Raw genomic sequence first — 16928 nt, forward strand, 5'->3', positions numbered from 1 at the left:
TCGAAGACGAGGAGCTACCGGCGGAGGCAACCCGCTGGATGGCAATTGCTAGGGTTCACACAGAGAAAACCTACAGCCAGTATTGGTTCTTCAGGAACATGAGAATTGCTTGGGATTTGGCAAAGGAGGTGAAGATAAGGCTGCTGGAAGACAACCTCTACACGATGCATTTTGGCTACCTCGGCGACTGGGAACGGGTTATGGAGGATGGACCATGGACTTTCAAAGGAAAAGTTGTGGTTCTAGCACATTATGATGGCTTCACCAAACCATCAACAACAGAGCTGAATAAGATTGATATATGGATGCAAATCCATGACCTCCCAAATGGCTTTTTCTCCAAAATCAAGGCTCTCTCCACTAAAGTAGGAGAGTTCATCTACGCCGAGCCGAAATCACAGGACTTTGAAGGAAACTTTGCACGGGTTCGGCTGAGGATTGACGTGACAAAACCCCTCAAGAACGTCGTGTCACGGATACATTGGCCATCTTTTTAAAGAGTGTGGTGATGGAGTTAACCCCCCAAAATTGCTAGTTTTCAAGGACCTGAAAGCGACTTGGTTCAAGGGGCCGAGCAATGGACCAGGAGAAGGAAGAGGCTCAGGAGAAGGTAATGGCACTAGGGGGGCCGTGGTAGAGGACGGTCTGGCAGAGGCTATGGACGAGGAACAACACACCAGAATACTTTTGAAGGACACAATTTTGAACCTAAGTATAATCATCTGGATGTTTCCATGCAAGATGCCGAAAGGAACAGGAAGAGGGGGGCCGTGGCAGGTGACCCAACGGCCTCTGTACCCCCAGCAGTACCTCCAGCTGATGCAAATAGGCCATTGCTGCTGCCCCCTCCTGAGGTCCCAGCAAGTCCATCATCAAAACAGGAGCCAAAGAGGAACAAGCTCAGCTCGGCGACTAGTGAAAAACCCAATGGAAAAAACACAATTGCCACCAAAAACCCTGATGCGCGTTTGGCTGGCCCCAAGGGTGGTCGCGCCTAGCGCAATGAATCTTCTATACTGGAACTGTCGTGGTGCTAGCAAACCAGCGACAGTTCGAGAGCTTCGTGATATAAAGAAGCAGTTTGCCCCCTCTGTACTATGTATCCTTGAAACTCAAATAGAGGGATCTAGAGTTGAGAGTATGGTTGGTTCTCTAGGATATAATAAAAGTTTTTCCGTTAGTAGCTCGAGCAGAAGTGGTGGCTTAGGAATCTTTTGAAATGAGGAAATAAAGCTTGAGATTGTCGGTTATTCCCATTATCACATTGATGCTATTATTAATGATATTGTTGATGTCAGAACAAGGGTGACTTTCGTCTATGGAGAAGCCCAAGTAAATGAAAGGTACAAGACTTGGGACACACTACGTACGGGGAATTGTTGGCGCAAGCGACATACCTTGGTTAGTCCTAGGCGATTTTAATGAGGTGTTGCAAGCCCACGAGCATGATGGAGTTGGAAACAGGAGCCAGGCACAAAATGGATGTGTTTACGGATGCACTCGATACATGTGGTTTAACAGACATAGGCTATAGGTACTAATTGGACCTTTGAGCGGGAAGTCGCAGGGGGGACGTTCACAAGGGTTAGGCTAGACCGGGGTGTGGCAAACCCGGCATGGTCGATCGCCTTCCCGACTGCAAAGCCTCGAACACAAAACAACAGCTACCAGTAACCATGTACCCATCTACGTGAGATATGTGCATGAGGATGCATGCAGACAGGTCCCACGCTCATTCAAATATGAGTTGGCATGGGAGAGAGACCCGGGTCTGGGGCCAATCGTGCAAAGCGCATGGAAGAGTTGCAGTCGCTTTCATCGGATCTCTCGAACTGGGATAGGACACACTTTGAGAACGTGCGACGGGACATACAGAGATTAAAAAAGGAGCTACATGAGTTGAGGGAGGTTCCTAACCGCACTGGGCCATTGCATGCAGAGATTACGATTGTTGACATGCTAACTGAACTATATCACAGAGAAGAAATTTTTTGGCGTCAGAGAGCCCGTTTGGAATGGTTGATGCACAGGGATAAGAACACGTATTTTTTTCATCTACATGCAAGCCGTCGACGAAGGAAAAACAAGATAAAATCACTTCCGAAACTGGATGGGCAACTAACTGATAATGTGACAGAGATGGAGAATATGACCACTGCTTTTTATCAGGATCTGTATATGTCTGAGGGCCTCCATGACATGGAACGGGTCCTTGAAACAGTCCCAACCAAAGTCACGCAAGCCATGAATGAGATTTTGAGTGCTCCATACACCCAAAAAGAAGTGAAACCAACTTTGTTTCAGATGTACCCCATCAAGGCACCTGGGTCGGATGGCTACCCGGCACATTTCTTTCAACACCATTGGGATACTTGTGGGGATGATGTTACCAAGGCAGTCTTGAGGATTGTAGATGGCACCGAATCAGCGGAATGCATAAATGATACGATCTTGGTTCTTATCCCCAAGGTAAAAAATCCCTCACTTCTGTCTCAATTTCGCCCAATCAGCCTATGTAATGTCTTGTATAAGATTGCATCGAAGGTCATCTCTAACAGATTGAAAGTAGTATTTCCCGATGCTATCTCAGATGACATCATTATGGCTTATGAGTGCTTACATTTCATGAAGAGAAATAAGGCTAAGAAGAACCAGTCATGTGCTCTCAAGCTTGACATGATGAAAGCTTATGACAGGGTGGAGTGGCCTTACCTAAAAGCCATAATGCTAAAACTAGGCTTCAATGCCCGCTGGGTGGATATTGTTATGAGTTTGGTAAGCACAGTGACTTTCTCTGTGCTGTTTAATGGGAAGAAGCTTCAACAATTCAAACCTTCACGAGGAATCAGACAAGGGGACCCTATATCTCCATACTTATTCTTGCTAGTAGTAGAGGGCCTTTCATGCCTCTTGCAATCAAAAAGTGAGTCATCAAACTTGAGTGGCCTACAGGTTGCTCCTTTGGCGCCACCGGGTGAGCCATCTCCTGTTCACTGATGACAGCCTGCTGTTTTTTAAGGCAAACAGTGTGGGTGCTAATGAGGTGTACCATCTTCTGGATACCTATTGTCAGGCAACTGGACAGTGTATCAATCATGCAAAGTCATCAATTTATTTCATCAAGGGAGTCCCTGATTCGGTCAGACAAGAGATTAAAGAGGCACTCAACATCCCTAATGAAACTCTTAACGAGAAGTATCCGGGGATGCCGTCTGATATTGGGAGCTAAAAAACGGTGCTTTCAAATACTTAAAAGACCGACCCTGGAGTAAGGTACAGGGTTGGGTTGAGCGCACCATGTCTACGACTAGTAAGGAAGTATTAGTCAAGTCTGTCGCCCAGGCTGTACCAGTTTTTTCTATGTCATGTTCAAGCTGCCAAGAGGGCTGTGTGAACATTTAAATATGCTTATCAGAAAGTTTTGGTGGGGGAGCAAGAAAGGGAAGAGAAAACCTCATTGGGTGTCCTGGAAAACAATGACCCAACCCAAGGGCATGTGGGGGGGGGGGCTAGGATTCAAAGACTTTGAATTGTTCAATCTAGCGATGCTGGCTAGGCAAGCTTGGCGCTTATTGCAGGGTCGAGACACACTGTGCGCTCGTGTTCTAAAGAGTATCTATTACCCAAACACGGACATTCTTGAGGCCGAACTGGGGGGTCACCCGAGCCAGGTGTGGCGAGCCATTATCGAGGGTAAGGATACTTTAAAATAGGGTTTGATCAGATGCATCGGCAACGGAGCAGACACCAACAATTGGACACACAACTGGTTACCTCGAGATGACATGTTCAGGCCATATGAAAGCATTGCACCGAACCCACCACGTAAAGTGTTTGAACTTATTTTGAGTGCAACGGCCTCTTGAAACAGTCAGCTTATTCAAGCTACTTTCATGCCCATGGACGTACAGACCATTATGGGAATTCCATTGTGCACACGGAATATACCCGATTTCTGGGCATGGCACTATGAGAAACATGGCTCTTTTTCGGTAAAATCTGCATACAAAATGCTAGTGGCTATAAAGTAACGAAGGGAGGCGTTACTTGACGGGTCGGTTGGTACCTCAAGTCCCAATGCCGAAGAAAGGGCTTGGAAATCGCTATGAAAAACTGAAGTACCAGGTAAAATTAGAATGTTTTTGTGGAGGCTTTCCAAGCACTCATTGCCAACCAATCATGTACGTACACATCGACATATGGCCGACTCGGATCATTGTGGGTTGTGCGGAGTCCAGGACCCCTGGCGACATTCCTTGCTGGATTATACAACATCGAGGAGCATCTGGGCTTTGGCGGATGGCGAGTTTACACATAAAATCATAGAGAACACCAAGCCAAATGCAAAGCAGTGGTTGTTTACACTTATGCAAATTTTATCACACGAGCAGTTCATCCTGATGGCAGTAACATTGTGGTCCATATGGCATGCGAGACGCAAGGCCATTCACGAGTCAATCTTCCAGAGCCCTCAAGCTACTCACAGTTTCATTGGCAGGTTCATGGAGGATCTTGGCATCATCAGAAACAGGCAGGGAAGCGCTTCCATAAGAGTTGTCCCACAGGCCGGTCAGCAAAGGCCAAAGAAGCCACCCCCGGGTTTCTGCAAGATACATGTTGACGCAGGAGTCACTGCGAGACAGGGAGGCTCGGCAACAGCTGTATGCAAAGATGAAGGAGGAAACTATATGGGGAGTTCGGCACTAGTTGTCGAAAGAGTTCTTGATTCGGCCACCCTAGAAGCAGTAGCTTGCAGAGAGGCTCTCTCCCTTGCAGAAGATTTGGGCATCCAAAACTTTGTTGTGGCTTCGGACTGCCAGCAAGTTGTCTCTGACATCAACGGGAACGCATGGGGCGCATATGGAGCAATCATCATGGAAACAAACCTTAAGGCAATTACGTTTCATTGTAACTTTTCTTTTGAGAGTCGTGTTGTTAATTATGAAGCACATAGCTTAGCTAAGTTTTCACTTTCTAGAGGTCCGGGTCGCCACGTTTGGTTTGGTGTACCACATGACCAAAGATGTATCCCACTCCATGTGGATTTTGCTGAATAAACTTGGTTTTACCCCCAAAAAAAGGTAGCAGGAGCTTAGAGAATTTTGCAGGGCAATGAACATCGCATGCTCAGCCCGATTTAAATCTCTAAGGAAACCAATATTGGTAATCCCAGCATGAAGCACGTTATGGACCATGCTATAGGGGTTCGACACAATGGTATACATGTTAGGTATAACGCGTACAGAGGTTTATCTGCACACCAGGCGGCCATCCAAAACTTTGTATTTTTCCCATCCGTGGTCTCAAATTTCGTGCCAAGGAAGAAGATTTCCTTTTATCTCTGGATCCTATTCCAGATTTGAGATCCCTTAGAAGCCGAGGCAAAAAAAAGAACAGTTTGGGATATTTTTAGCCTTTAAAATCCTGGCCCACAAGCTGTCGTCGTTTCGGGCAATTTTCCAAATCCACTTGGTAATTCGCACTAAGTTTGTATTTCTAGTGTTAGAAATACCAAGGCCGCACTTCTCTTGGGCCGGCATGTGGTATTTGCGCTTCTTGGCATCGACGTCCTAGTAAAACCTAGCATTGATTTTGTCAAATTTAACGTGGACACCTTCTCCTAGCAGGAATAATCCCCTCGCAAAAGTAGGGATAGCTCAGAGGCAAGCATTCATTAGGGTATAAGTCTGGTCGCGGAAGACATCAATTTTCCTTGCCAAGGCTCACAGCGGGACCGAATTTTGAGCACTGTGGGGTCCCACTCTAATTAAATCAGAGCTCTATCCGAACAAGGAAGGCCAAGATAAGTCATAGGTAGCTCAGATTTTTTGCGATTGAGCAAATTAGCTATCCTGTTACTGACTTCAGAGCTCATCCCCATCGTAAAAACTTCACACTTCGCATAGTTACTTTTCATCCCAGACATAGCTTGAAAGCAAATAAGGATAATCTTAATTATAGCTAAATTGAGGGTGTCGAGCTGGAATAAAAGCACTATGTCATCTGCATATTGGAGGTGGGACACACCTCTCGGAATAAGGTGAGGGACTACCACCTTCAGGAGGCCTGAGGCACGGGCTTTGTCCTTTTTTTTTTTGAAACAAGGCAAAAGATTTGCCATTTCATTAATTAAGAAGAGGTTTTGTTACAAGCAGACCGTCAGGTGGTCAAAAGGCAAAACAATTACTCTCGCGGTATTACATTACGCAAATGTTTGGCGCCCGCAATGGCCCAAATGGACACTTCTTCTTTGATGCATCGTGTGATGATCTCCACCGGCGCCGCCTTGTTCCTGAAGAAGCGTGCATTCCTTTCCTTCCAAAGTTCCCATCCCACAAGAAGGAGAAGGGAAGATAGAGCTTTCGCAGGTTGAACATTGTTAGTGAGTATCGCATCCCACCAAGATTTGACCGTGTTAAACTGAAGCCAAGGAGCCGTGGGGATATTTAGACCAAGCTAGGCAAAGACTGAAGGAAATATGCCCTAGAGGCAATAATAAAGTTATTATTTATTTCCTTATCTCATGATAAATGTTTATTATTCATGCTAGAATTGTATTAACCGGAAACATAATACATGTGTGAATACATAGACAAACAGAGTGTCACTAGTATGCCTCTACTTGACTAGCTCGTTATTTAAAGATGGTTATGTTTCTTAACCATAGACATGAGTTGTCATTTGATTAACGGGATCTACTTGACTAGCTCGTTAATTAAAGATGGTTATGTTTCTTAACCATAGACATGAGTTGTCATTTGATTAACGGGATCACATCATTAGGACAATGATGTGATTGATGCTACCTCTTGAGCACTGCGTTGGATTTCCCCGAAGAGGAGAGGATGATGCAGCAAAGTAGCGTAAGTATTTCCCTCAGTTTTTGAGAACCAAGGTATCAATCCAGTAGGAGACCACGCACAAGTCCCTCGTACCTACACAAAACGATAGCTACTCGCAACCAACGCTTAGGGGTTGTCAATCCCTTCACGGTCACTTACGAGGGTGAGATCTGATAGAGATGATAAATAATATTTTTGGTACTTTTGATAGATAGATGCAAAGTAAAAAGTAAAAGGCAAAGTAAAAACAAAGCAAGTAAATAAAGTGATAGAGATTGATATGATGAGAATAGACCCGGGGGCCATAGGTTTCACTAGTGGCTTCTCTCAAGAGCATAGATATTCTACGGTGGGTGAACAAATTACTGTTGAGCAATTGACAGAATTGAGCATAGTTATGAGTATATCTAGGCAATGATCATGTATATAGGCATCATGTCCGAGACAAGTAGATCGAAACGATTCTGCATCAACTACTATTACTCCACTCATCGACCGCTATCCAGCATGCATCTAGAGTATTAAGTTAAAAACAGAGTAACGCCTTAAGCAAGATGACATGATGTAGAGGGATAAATTCATGCAATATGATAAAAAAAACCATCTTGTTATCCTCGATGGCAACAATACAATACAATACAATACGTGCCTTGCAACCCTTTCTGTCACTGGGTAAGGACACCGCAAGATTGAACCCAAAGCTAAACACTTTTCCCATTGCAAGAACTACCAATCTAGTTGGCCAAACCAAAAAGGATAATTCGAAGAGACTTGCAAAGATAACTCAATCATACATAAAAGAATTCAGAGAAGAATCAAATATTTTCCATAGATAATACTGGATCATAAACCCACAATTCATCTGTCTCAACAAACACACCGCAAAAAGAAGATTACATCGAATAGATCTCCACAAGATAGGGGGAGAACATTGTATTGAGATCCAAAAAGAGAGAAGAAGCCATCTAGCTACTAGCTATGGACCCGAAGGTCTGAAGTAAACTACTCACACTTCATCGGAGGGGCTATGATGTTGATGTAGAAGCCCTCCTTGGTGGATGCCCCCTCCGGCGGAGCTCCGGAACAGGCCCCAAGATGGGATCTCGTGGATACAGAAGGTTGCGGCGGTGGAATTAGGTTTTTGGCTCCTGTTCTGATCGTTCGGGGATACGTAGGTATATATAGGAGGAAGGAGTACGTCGGTGGAGCAACAGGGGGCCCTCGAGGTAGGGGGGCCCGCCCTCCATCCTCGTGACCGCCTCTGGCACTTCTTGGAATAGGGTCCAAGTCTCCTGGATCACGTTCGGTGAGAAAATCACGTTCCCGAAGGTTTTATTCCGTTTGGACTCCGTTTGATATTCCGTTTCTTCGAAACACTGAAATAGGCAAAAAACAGCAATTCTGGGCTGGGCCCCGGTGAATAGGTTAGTCCCAAAAATAATATAAAAGTGGAAAATAAAGCCCAATATAGTCCAAAACAGTAGATAAAGTAGCATGGAGGAATCAAAAATTATAGATACGTTGGAGACGTATCAATTGACTAGACCCATTCCGTTAGCTTAGCACTTGATCGTTTAGTATGTTGCTATTGCTTTCTTCATGACTTATATATGTTCCTATGACTATGAGATTATGCAACTCCCATTTACCGGAGGAACACTTTGTGTGCTACCAAACATCACAACGTAACTGGGTGATTACAAAGGTGCTCTACAGGTGTCTCCAAAGGTACTTGTTGAGTTGGCGTATTTTGATATTAGGATTTGTCACTCCGATTGTCAGAGAGGTATCTCTAGGCCCACTCGGCAATACACATCACTATAAGCCTTGCAAGCATTGTAACTAATGAGTTAGTTGCGGGATGATGTATTACGGAATGAGTAAAGAGACTTGCCGGTAACGAGATTGAACTAGGTATTGAGATACCGACGATCAAATCTCGGGCAAGTAACATACCGATGACAAAGGGAACAACGTATGTTGTTATGCGGTTTGACCGATAAAGATCTTTGTAGAATATGTGGGAGCCAATATGAGCATCCAGGTTCCGCTATTGGTTATTGACCGGAGACGTGTCTCGGTCATGTCTACATAGTTCTCGAACCCGTAGGGTCCGCACGCTTAAAGTTCGGTGACGATCGGTGTTATGAGTTTATGTGATTTGATGTACCGAAGGTAGTTCGGAGTCCTAGATGAGATCGGGGACATGACAAGGAGTCTCGAAATGGTCGAGACGTAAAGATCGATATATTGGACAACTATATTCGGACATCGGAAAGGTTCCGAGTGATCGGGTATTTTTCGGGGTATCGGAGAGTTACGGAAATACGAGGAAGAAGTAATGGGCCTCATGGGCCAAGTGGTGGAAGAGAGGAGGCAGGGCGCGCGGCCCCCCTAGCCCAAACCGAATTGGACTAGGGGGCCGGCCCCCCTTTCCTCCTTTTCCTCCCTCTCCTTCCGTCTCCCTCTCCTCCTTCCTCCCCCTCCTAGTGGGACTAGGAAAGGGGAGTCCTACTCCCACTAGGAGGAGGACTCCTCCTGGCACGCCCTGCAAGGGCCGGCCGGCCTCCCCCCTTGCTCCTTTATATACGGGGGCAGGGGGGCACCCCAAGACACACAAGTTGATCTGTTGATCTCTCCCAGCCGTGTGCGGTGCCCCCTCCACCATATTCCACCTCGGTCATATCGTAGCGGTGCTTAGGCGAAGCCCTGCGTCGTAGCAACATCATCACCGTCACCACGCCGTCGTGCTGACGGAACTCTCCCGTGAAGCTCTGCTGGATCGGAGTTCGTTGGACGTCATCGAGCTGAACGTGTGCTGAACTCGGAGGTGCCGTACGTTCGGTACTTGGATCGGTCGGATCGTGAAGACGTACGACTACATCAACCGCGTTGTGCTAACGCTTCCGCTTTCGGTCTACGAGGGTACGTGGACACAGTCTCCCCTCTTGTTGCTATGCATCACCATGATCCTGTGTGTGCGTAGGAATTTTTTTAAAATTACTACGTTCCCCAACAGTGGCATCAGAGCCAGGTTTATGCGTAGATGTTATATGCACGAGTAGAACACAAGTGAGCTGTGGGCGATACAAGTCATACTGCTTACTAGCATGTCATACTTTGGTTCGGCGGTATTGTTGGATGAAGCGGCCTGGACCGACATTACGCGTACGCTTACGCGAGACTGGTTCTACTAACGTGCTTTGCACACAGGTGGCTGGCGGGTGTCAGTTTCTCCAACTTTAGTTGAAACGAGTGTGGCTATGCCCGGTCCTTGAGAGGGTTAAAACAACACTAAGTTGATGTACTATCGTTGTGGTTTTGATGCATAGGTAAGAACGGTTCTTGGTCAGCCCGTAGCAGCCACGTAAAACTTGCAACAACAAAGTAGAGGACGTCTAACTTGTTTTTGCAGGGCATGTTGTGATGTGATATGGTCAAGACATGATGCTATATTTTATTGTATGAGATGATCATGTTTTGTAACGAAGTTATCGGCAACTGGCAGGAGCCATATGATTGTCGCTTTATTGTATGCAATGCAATCGCCCTGTAATTGCTTTACTTTATCACTAAGCAGTAGCGATAGTCGTAGAAGCAATAGTTGGCGAGACAACAACGATGCTACGATGGAGATCAAGGTGCCGTGTCGGTGATGATGGTGATCATGACGGTGCTTCAGAGATGGAGATCACAAGCACAAGATAATGATGGCCATATCATATCACTTATATTGATTGCATGTGATGTTTATCTTTTATGCATCTTATTTTGCTTTGATTGACGGTAGCACTATAAGATGATCTCTCACTAAATTTCAAGATAAAAGTGTTCTCCCTGAGTATGCACCGTTGCCAAAGTTCGTCGTGCCGAGACACCACGTGATGCTCGGGTGTGATAAGCTCAACGTTCATCTACAACGGGTGCAAGCCAGTTTTGCACAGGCAGAATACTCGGGTTAAACTTGACAATCCTAGCATATGCAGATATGGCCTCGGAACACTGAGACCGAAAGGTCGAGTGTGAATCATATAGTAGATATGATCAACATAGTGATGTTCACCATTGAAAACTACTCCATTTCACGTGATGATCGGTTATGCTTTAGTTGATTTGGATCACATGATCACTTAGATGATTAGAGGGATGTCTGTCTAAGTGGGAGTTCTTAAGTAATATGATTAATTGAACTTTAATTTATCATGAACTTAGTCCTGATAGTATTTGCATAACTATGTTGTAGTTCAATAGCTCGCGATGTAGCTATCCGTTTATATTTTGATATGTTCCTAGAGAAAACTAAGTTGAAAAATGTTAGTAGCAACGATGCGGACTTGGTCCGTGATCTGAGGAATAACCTCATTGCTGCACAGAAGTATTATGTCCTTGATGCACCACTAGGTGACAGACCTATTGCAGGAGCAGATGCAGACTTTATGAACGTTTGGCAAGCTCGATATGATGACTACTTGATAGTTTAGTGCACCATGCTTTATGGCTTAGAATCGAGGCTTCAAAGACATTTTTGAAACGCCACGGAGCATATGAGATGTTCCAAGAGTTGAAATTAGTATTTCAGACTCATGCCCATGTCGAAAGGTATGAGACCTTTGACAAGTACTTTGCCTACAAGATGGAGGAGAATTGCTCAGCTAGTGAGCATGTGCTCAGAATATCTGAGTACTACAATCACTTGAATCAAGTGGGAGTTAATCTTCCAGATGAGATAGTGATTGACAAAGTTCTCTAGTCACTATCACCAAGTTACTAGAACTTCGTGATGAACTATAATATGCAAGGGATAACGAAAATGATTCCCAAGCTCTTCATGATGCTAAAATCGACGGAGGTAGAAATCAAGAAAGAGCATCAAGTGTTGATGGTTAACAAGACCACTTGTTTCAAGAAAAGGGCAAAGGGATAGAAGGGGAACTTCAAGAAGAAGGGAAAGCAAGTTGCTGCTCAAGTGAAGAAGCCCAAGTCTGGACCTAAGCCTGAGACTAAGTGCTACTACTGCAAAGGAACTGGTCACTGGAAGCGGAACTGCCCCAAGTATTTGGCGGATAAGAAGGATGGCAAAGTGAACAAAGGTATATTTGATATACATGTTATTGATGTGTACTTTACTAGTGTTTATAGCAACCCCTCAGTATTTAATACTAGTTCAGTTGCTAAGAGTAGTAACTCGAAACAGGAGTTGCAGGATGAACAGAATCTAGTTAAGGGCGAGGTGATGATGTGCGTTGGAAGTAGTTCCAAAATTGATATGATCATCATCGCACACTCCCTATACTTTCGGGATTAGTGTTGAACCTAAATATGTGTTATTTGGTGTTTGCGTTGAGCATGAATATGATTTGATCATGTTTATTGCAATACGGTTATTCATTTAAGTTAGAGAATAATTGTTGTTCTGTTTACATGAATAAAACCTTCTATGGTCACACACCCAATGAAAGTGGTTTGTTGGATCTCGATCGTAGTGATACACATATTCATGATATTGAAGCCAAAAGATGTGAAGTTAATAATGATAGTGTAATTTATTTGTGGCACTGCCGTTTAGGTCATTGGTGTAAAGCGCATGAAGAAACTCCATGCTGATGGGATTTTGGAATCACTTGATTATGAATCACTTGATGCTTGCGAACCATGCCTTATGGGCAAGATGACTAAGACTCCGTTCTCCGGAACAATGGAGCGAGCAACTAACTTATTGGAAATAATACATACTGATGTATGCGATCCGATGAGTGTTGAGGCTCGCGGCGGGTATCGTTATTTTCTGACCTTCACAGAAGAATTGAGCAGATATGGGTATATCTACATAATGAAACATAAGTCTGAAACATTTGAAAAGTTTAAAGAATTTCGGAGTGAAGTTGAAAATCATCGTAACAAGAAAATAAAGTTTCTACGATCTAATCGCGGAGGAGGATATTTGAGTTATGAGTTTGCTCTGCATCTGAAACAATGCGGAATAGTTTCGCAACTCACGCCACCCGGAACACCACAGCGTAATGGTGTGTCCGAACGTCGTAATCGTACTTTACTAGATATGGTGCGATCTATGATGTCTCTTACTGATTTACCGCTATCGTTTTGGGGTTATGCTCTAGAGACAGCTGCATTCACGTTAAATAGGGCACCATCTAAATCCGTTGATACGACTCCTTATGAACTATGGTTTGGCAAGAAACCAAAGTTGTCATTTTTTAAAGTTTGGGGCTGCAATGCTTATGTGAAAAAGCTTCAACCTGATAAGCTCGAACCCAAATCGGAGAAATGTGTCTTCATAGGATACCCAAAGGAGACTGTTGGGTACACCTTCTATCACAGATCCGAAGGCAAGACATTCGCTGCTAAGAATGGATCCTTTCTAGAGAAGGAGTTTCTCTCGAAAGAAGTGAGTCGGGGGAAAGTAGAACTTGATGAGGTAACTGTACCTGCTCCCTTATTGGAAAGTAGTTCATCACAGAAACCGTTTCCTGTGACGTCTATACCAATTAGTGAGGAAGCTAATGATGATAATCATGAAACTTCAGACCAAGTTGCTACTGAACCTCGTAGGTCAACCAGAGTAAGATCCGCACCAGAGTGGTACGGTAATCCTGTTCTGGAGGTTATGTTACTAGACCATGACGAACCTACGAACTATGAGGAAGCGATGATGAGCCCAGATTCCGCAAAATGGCTTGAGGCCATGAAATCTGAGATGGGATCCATGTATGAGAACAAAGTGTTGACTTTGGTCGACTTGCCCGATGATCGGCAAGCCATCGGGAATAAATAGATCTTCAAGAGAAAGACGGGCGCTGATAGTAGTGTTACTATCTATAAAGCTAGACTTGTTGAAAAAGGTTTTGACAAAGTTCAAAGGAGTTGACTACGATTAGACTTTCTCACCCGTAGCGATGCTTAAGTCTGTCCGAATCATGTTAGCAATTGCCGCATTTTATGAAATCTGGCAAATGGATAACAAAACTGCACTCTTTAATGGATTTATTAAAGAAGAGTTGTATATGATGCAACCAGAAGGTTTTGTCAATCCAAAAGATGCTAACAAAGTGTGTAAGCACCAGTGATCCATTTATGGACTGGTGCAAGCATCTCGGAGTTGGAATGTACGTTTTGATAGTGTGATCAAAGCATATAGTTTTATACAGACTTGCGCTGAAGCCTGTATTTACAAGAAAGTGAGTGGGAGCACTACAACATTTCTGATAAGTATATGTGAATAACATATTGTTGATCGGAAATAATGTAGAATTTTTCTGAAAAGCATAAAGGAGTATTTGAAAGGAGTTTTTCAAAGAAAGACCTCGGTGAAGCTGCTTACATATTGAGCATGAAGATCTATAGAGATAGATCAAGACGCTTGATAAGTTTTTTCAATGAGTACATATCTTGACAAGATTTTGAATTAGTATAAGATGGAACAGTCAAAGGAGTTCTTGCCTGTGTTACAAAGGTGTGAAGTTGAGTAAAGACTCAAAACCCGACCACGGCAGAAAATAGAAAGAGAATGAAAGTCATTCCCTATGCCTTAGTCATAGGTTTTATGAAGTATGCTATGCTGTGTACCAGACCTATTGTGTACCTCACCATGAGTTTGGCAAGAGGGTACAATACTGATCTAGAAGTAGATCACTGGACAGCGGTCAAAATTATCCTTAGTGGAATAAGGATATGTTTCTCGATTATGGAGGTAACAAAAGGTTCGTCGTAAAGGGTTACGTCGATGCAAGTTTTGACACTGATCCAGATGACTCTAAGTCTCAATCTGGATACATATTGAAAGTGGGAGCGATTAGCTAAAGTAGCTCCGTGCAGAGCATTGTAGACATAGAAATTTGCAAAATACATACGGATCTGAATGTAGCAGACCCGTTGACTAAATTTCTCTCACAAGCAAAACATGATCACACCTTAGTAATCTTTGGGTGTTAATCACATAGCGATGTGAACTAGATTATTGACTCTAGTAAACACTTTGGATGTTGGTCACATGATGATGTGAACTATGGGTGTTAATCACATGGTGATGTGAACTATTGATGTTAAATCACATGGCGATGTGATCTAGATTATTGACTCTAGTGCAAGTGGGAGACTGAAGGAAATATGCCCTAGAGGCAATAATAAAGTTATTATTTATTTCCTTATTTCATGATAAATGTTTATTATTCATGCTAGAATTGTATTAACCGGAAACATAATACATGTGTGAATACATAGACAAATAGAGTGTCACTAGTATGCCTCTACTTGACTAGCTTGTTAATAAAAGATGGTTATGTTTCCTAACCATAAACATGAGTTGATTTGATTAACGGGATCACATCATTAGAAAAATGATGTGATTGACTAGACCCATTCTGTTAGCTTAGCACTTGATCGTTTAGTATGTTGCTATTGCTTTCTTCATGACTTATATATGTTCCTATGACTATGAGATTATGCAACTCCCATTTACCGGAGGAACACTTTGTGTGCTACCAAACATCACAACGTAACTGGGTGATTATAAAGGTGCTCTACAGGTGTCTCCGAAGGTACTTGTTGAGTTGGCGTATTTCGAGATTAGGATTTGTCACTCCGATTGTTGGAGAGGTATCTCTGGGCCCACTCGGTAATACACATCACTATAAGCCTTGCAAGCATTGTAACTAATGAGTTAGTTGCGGGATGATGTATTACGGAACGAGTAAAGAGACTTTCCGGTAACGAGATTGAACTAGGTATTGAGATACCGATGATCAAATCTCAGGCAAGTAACATACCGATGACAAAGGGAACAACGTATGTTGTTATGCGGTTTGGCCGATAAAGATCTTCGTAGAATATGTGGGAGCCAATATGAGCATCCAGGTTCCGCTATTGGTTATTGACCGGAGACGTATCTCGGTCATGTCTACATAGTTCTCGAACCCGTAGGGTCCGCACGCTTAAAGTTCGATGACGATCGGTGTTATGAGTTTATGTGATTTGATGTACCGAAGGTAGTTCGGAGTCCTGGATGAGATTAGGGACATGACGAGGAGTCTTGAAATGGTCGAGACGTAAAGATTGATATATTGGACGACTATATTCGGACATCGGAAAGGTTCCGAGTGATTCGGGTATTTTTCGGGGTACCGGGGAGTTACAGAAATACGAGGAAGAAGTAATGGGCCTCATGGGCCAAGTGGTGGAAGAGAGGAGGCAGGGCGCGCGGCCCCCTAGCCCAAACCGAATTGGACTAGGGGGGCGGCCCCCCTTTCCTCCTTTTCCTCCCTCTCCTCCTTCCTTCCCCCTCCTAGTGGGACTAGGAAAGGGGAGTCCTACTCCCACTAGGAGGAGGACTCCTCCTCCTGGCGCGCCCTGCAAGGGCCGGCCGGCCTCCCCCCTTGCTCCTTTATATACGGGGGCAGGGGGCACCCCAAGACACACAAGTTGAGCTGTTGATCTCTCCCAGCCGTGTGCGGTGCCCCCCTCCACCATATTCCACCTCGGTCATATTGTAGCGGTGTTTAGGCGAAGCCCTGCGTCGATAGCAACATCATCACTGTCACCATGCCGTCATGCTGACGGAACTCTCCCGTGAAGCTCTGCTGGATCGGAGTTCGCGGGACGTCATCGAGCTGAACGTGTGCTGAACTCGGAGGTGCCGTATGTTCGGTACTTGGATCAGTCGGATCGTGAAGACGTACGACTACATCAACCGTGTTGTGCTAACGCTTCCGCTTTCGATCTACGAGGGTATGTGGACACACTCTCCCCTCTCGTTGCTATGCATCACCATGATCCTGTGTGTGCCAGGAATTTTTTTTAAATTACTACGTTCCCCAACAAAGACCTCATTCCAAACTCGAGTAGAGAATCTGCACTTGAAGAGGAGGTGAGCCGCATATTCTTGCACCTGATTACAAAGTGGACATCGATCGCAGTTAGGCACGGGCTTTGTCAAGAATCGTTGAGAGAGAATCGGCCACGATGTCAAAGAGAAGTGGCAAAATTGGGTTGCCCTGATGGAGGCCGCGTTTGTTGCGAAAGTACCCTCCGACCTCTCCGTTAACCAAGATGGCGGTTTCTCTGCCCTGGACC

General features: G+C 44.4%; 2 protein-coding genes across 2 annotated transcripts in view; one reads left to right on the plus strand and one right to left on the minus strand.

The window, feature by feature from the left end:
- Positions 1 to 16928, minus strand: part of LOC109768865 (chaperone protein dnaJ C76, chloroplastic) — a 147497-nt gene that overhangs the window by 121065 nt on the left and 9504 nt on the right. The window lies entirely within an intron of this gene.
- Positions 578 to 3229, plus strand: LOC141041385 (uncharacterized). The gene is made up of 4 exons (XM_073507534.1): positions 578 to 610; positions 2170 to 2469; positions 2632 to 2775; positions 3020 to 3229. The coding sequence occupies exons 1-4, from the start codon at positions 578 to 580 to the stop codon at positions 3227 to 3229; spliced, it is 687 nt and encodes a 228-aa protein (XP_073363635.1).

This window comes from Aegilops tauschii, chromosome 2 (assembly GCF_002575655.3).
Source record: "Aegilops tauschii subsp. strangulata cultivar AL8/78 chromosome 2, Aet v6.0, whole genome shotgun sequence".
NCBI classification, from domain to species: Eukaryota; Viridiplantae; Streptophyta; class Magnoliopsida; order Poales; family Poaceae; genus Aegilops; species Aegilops tauschii.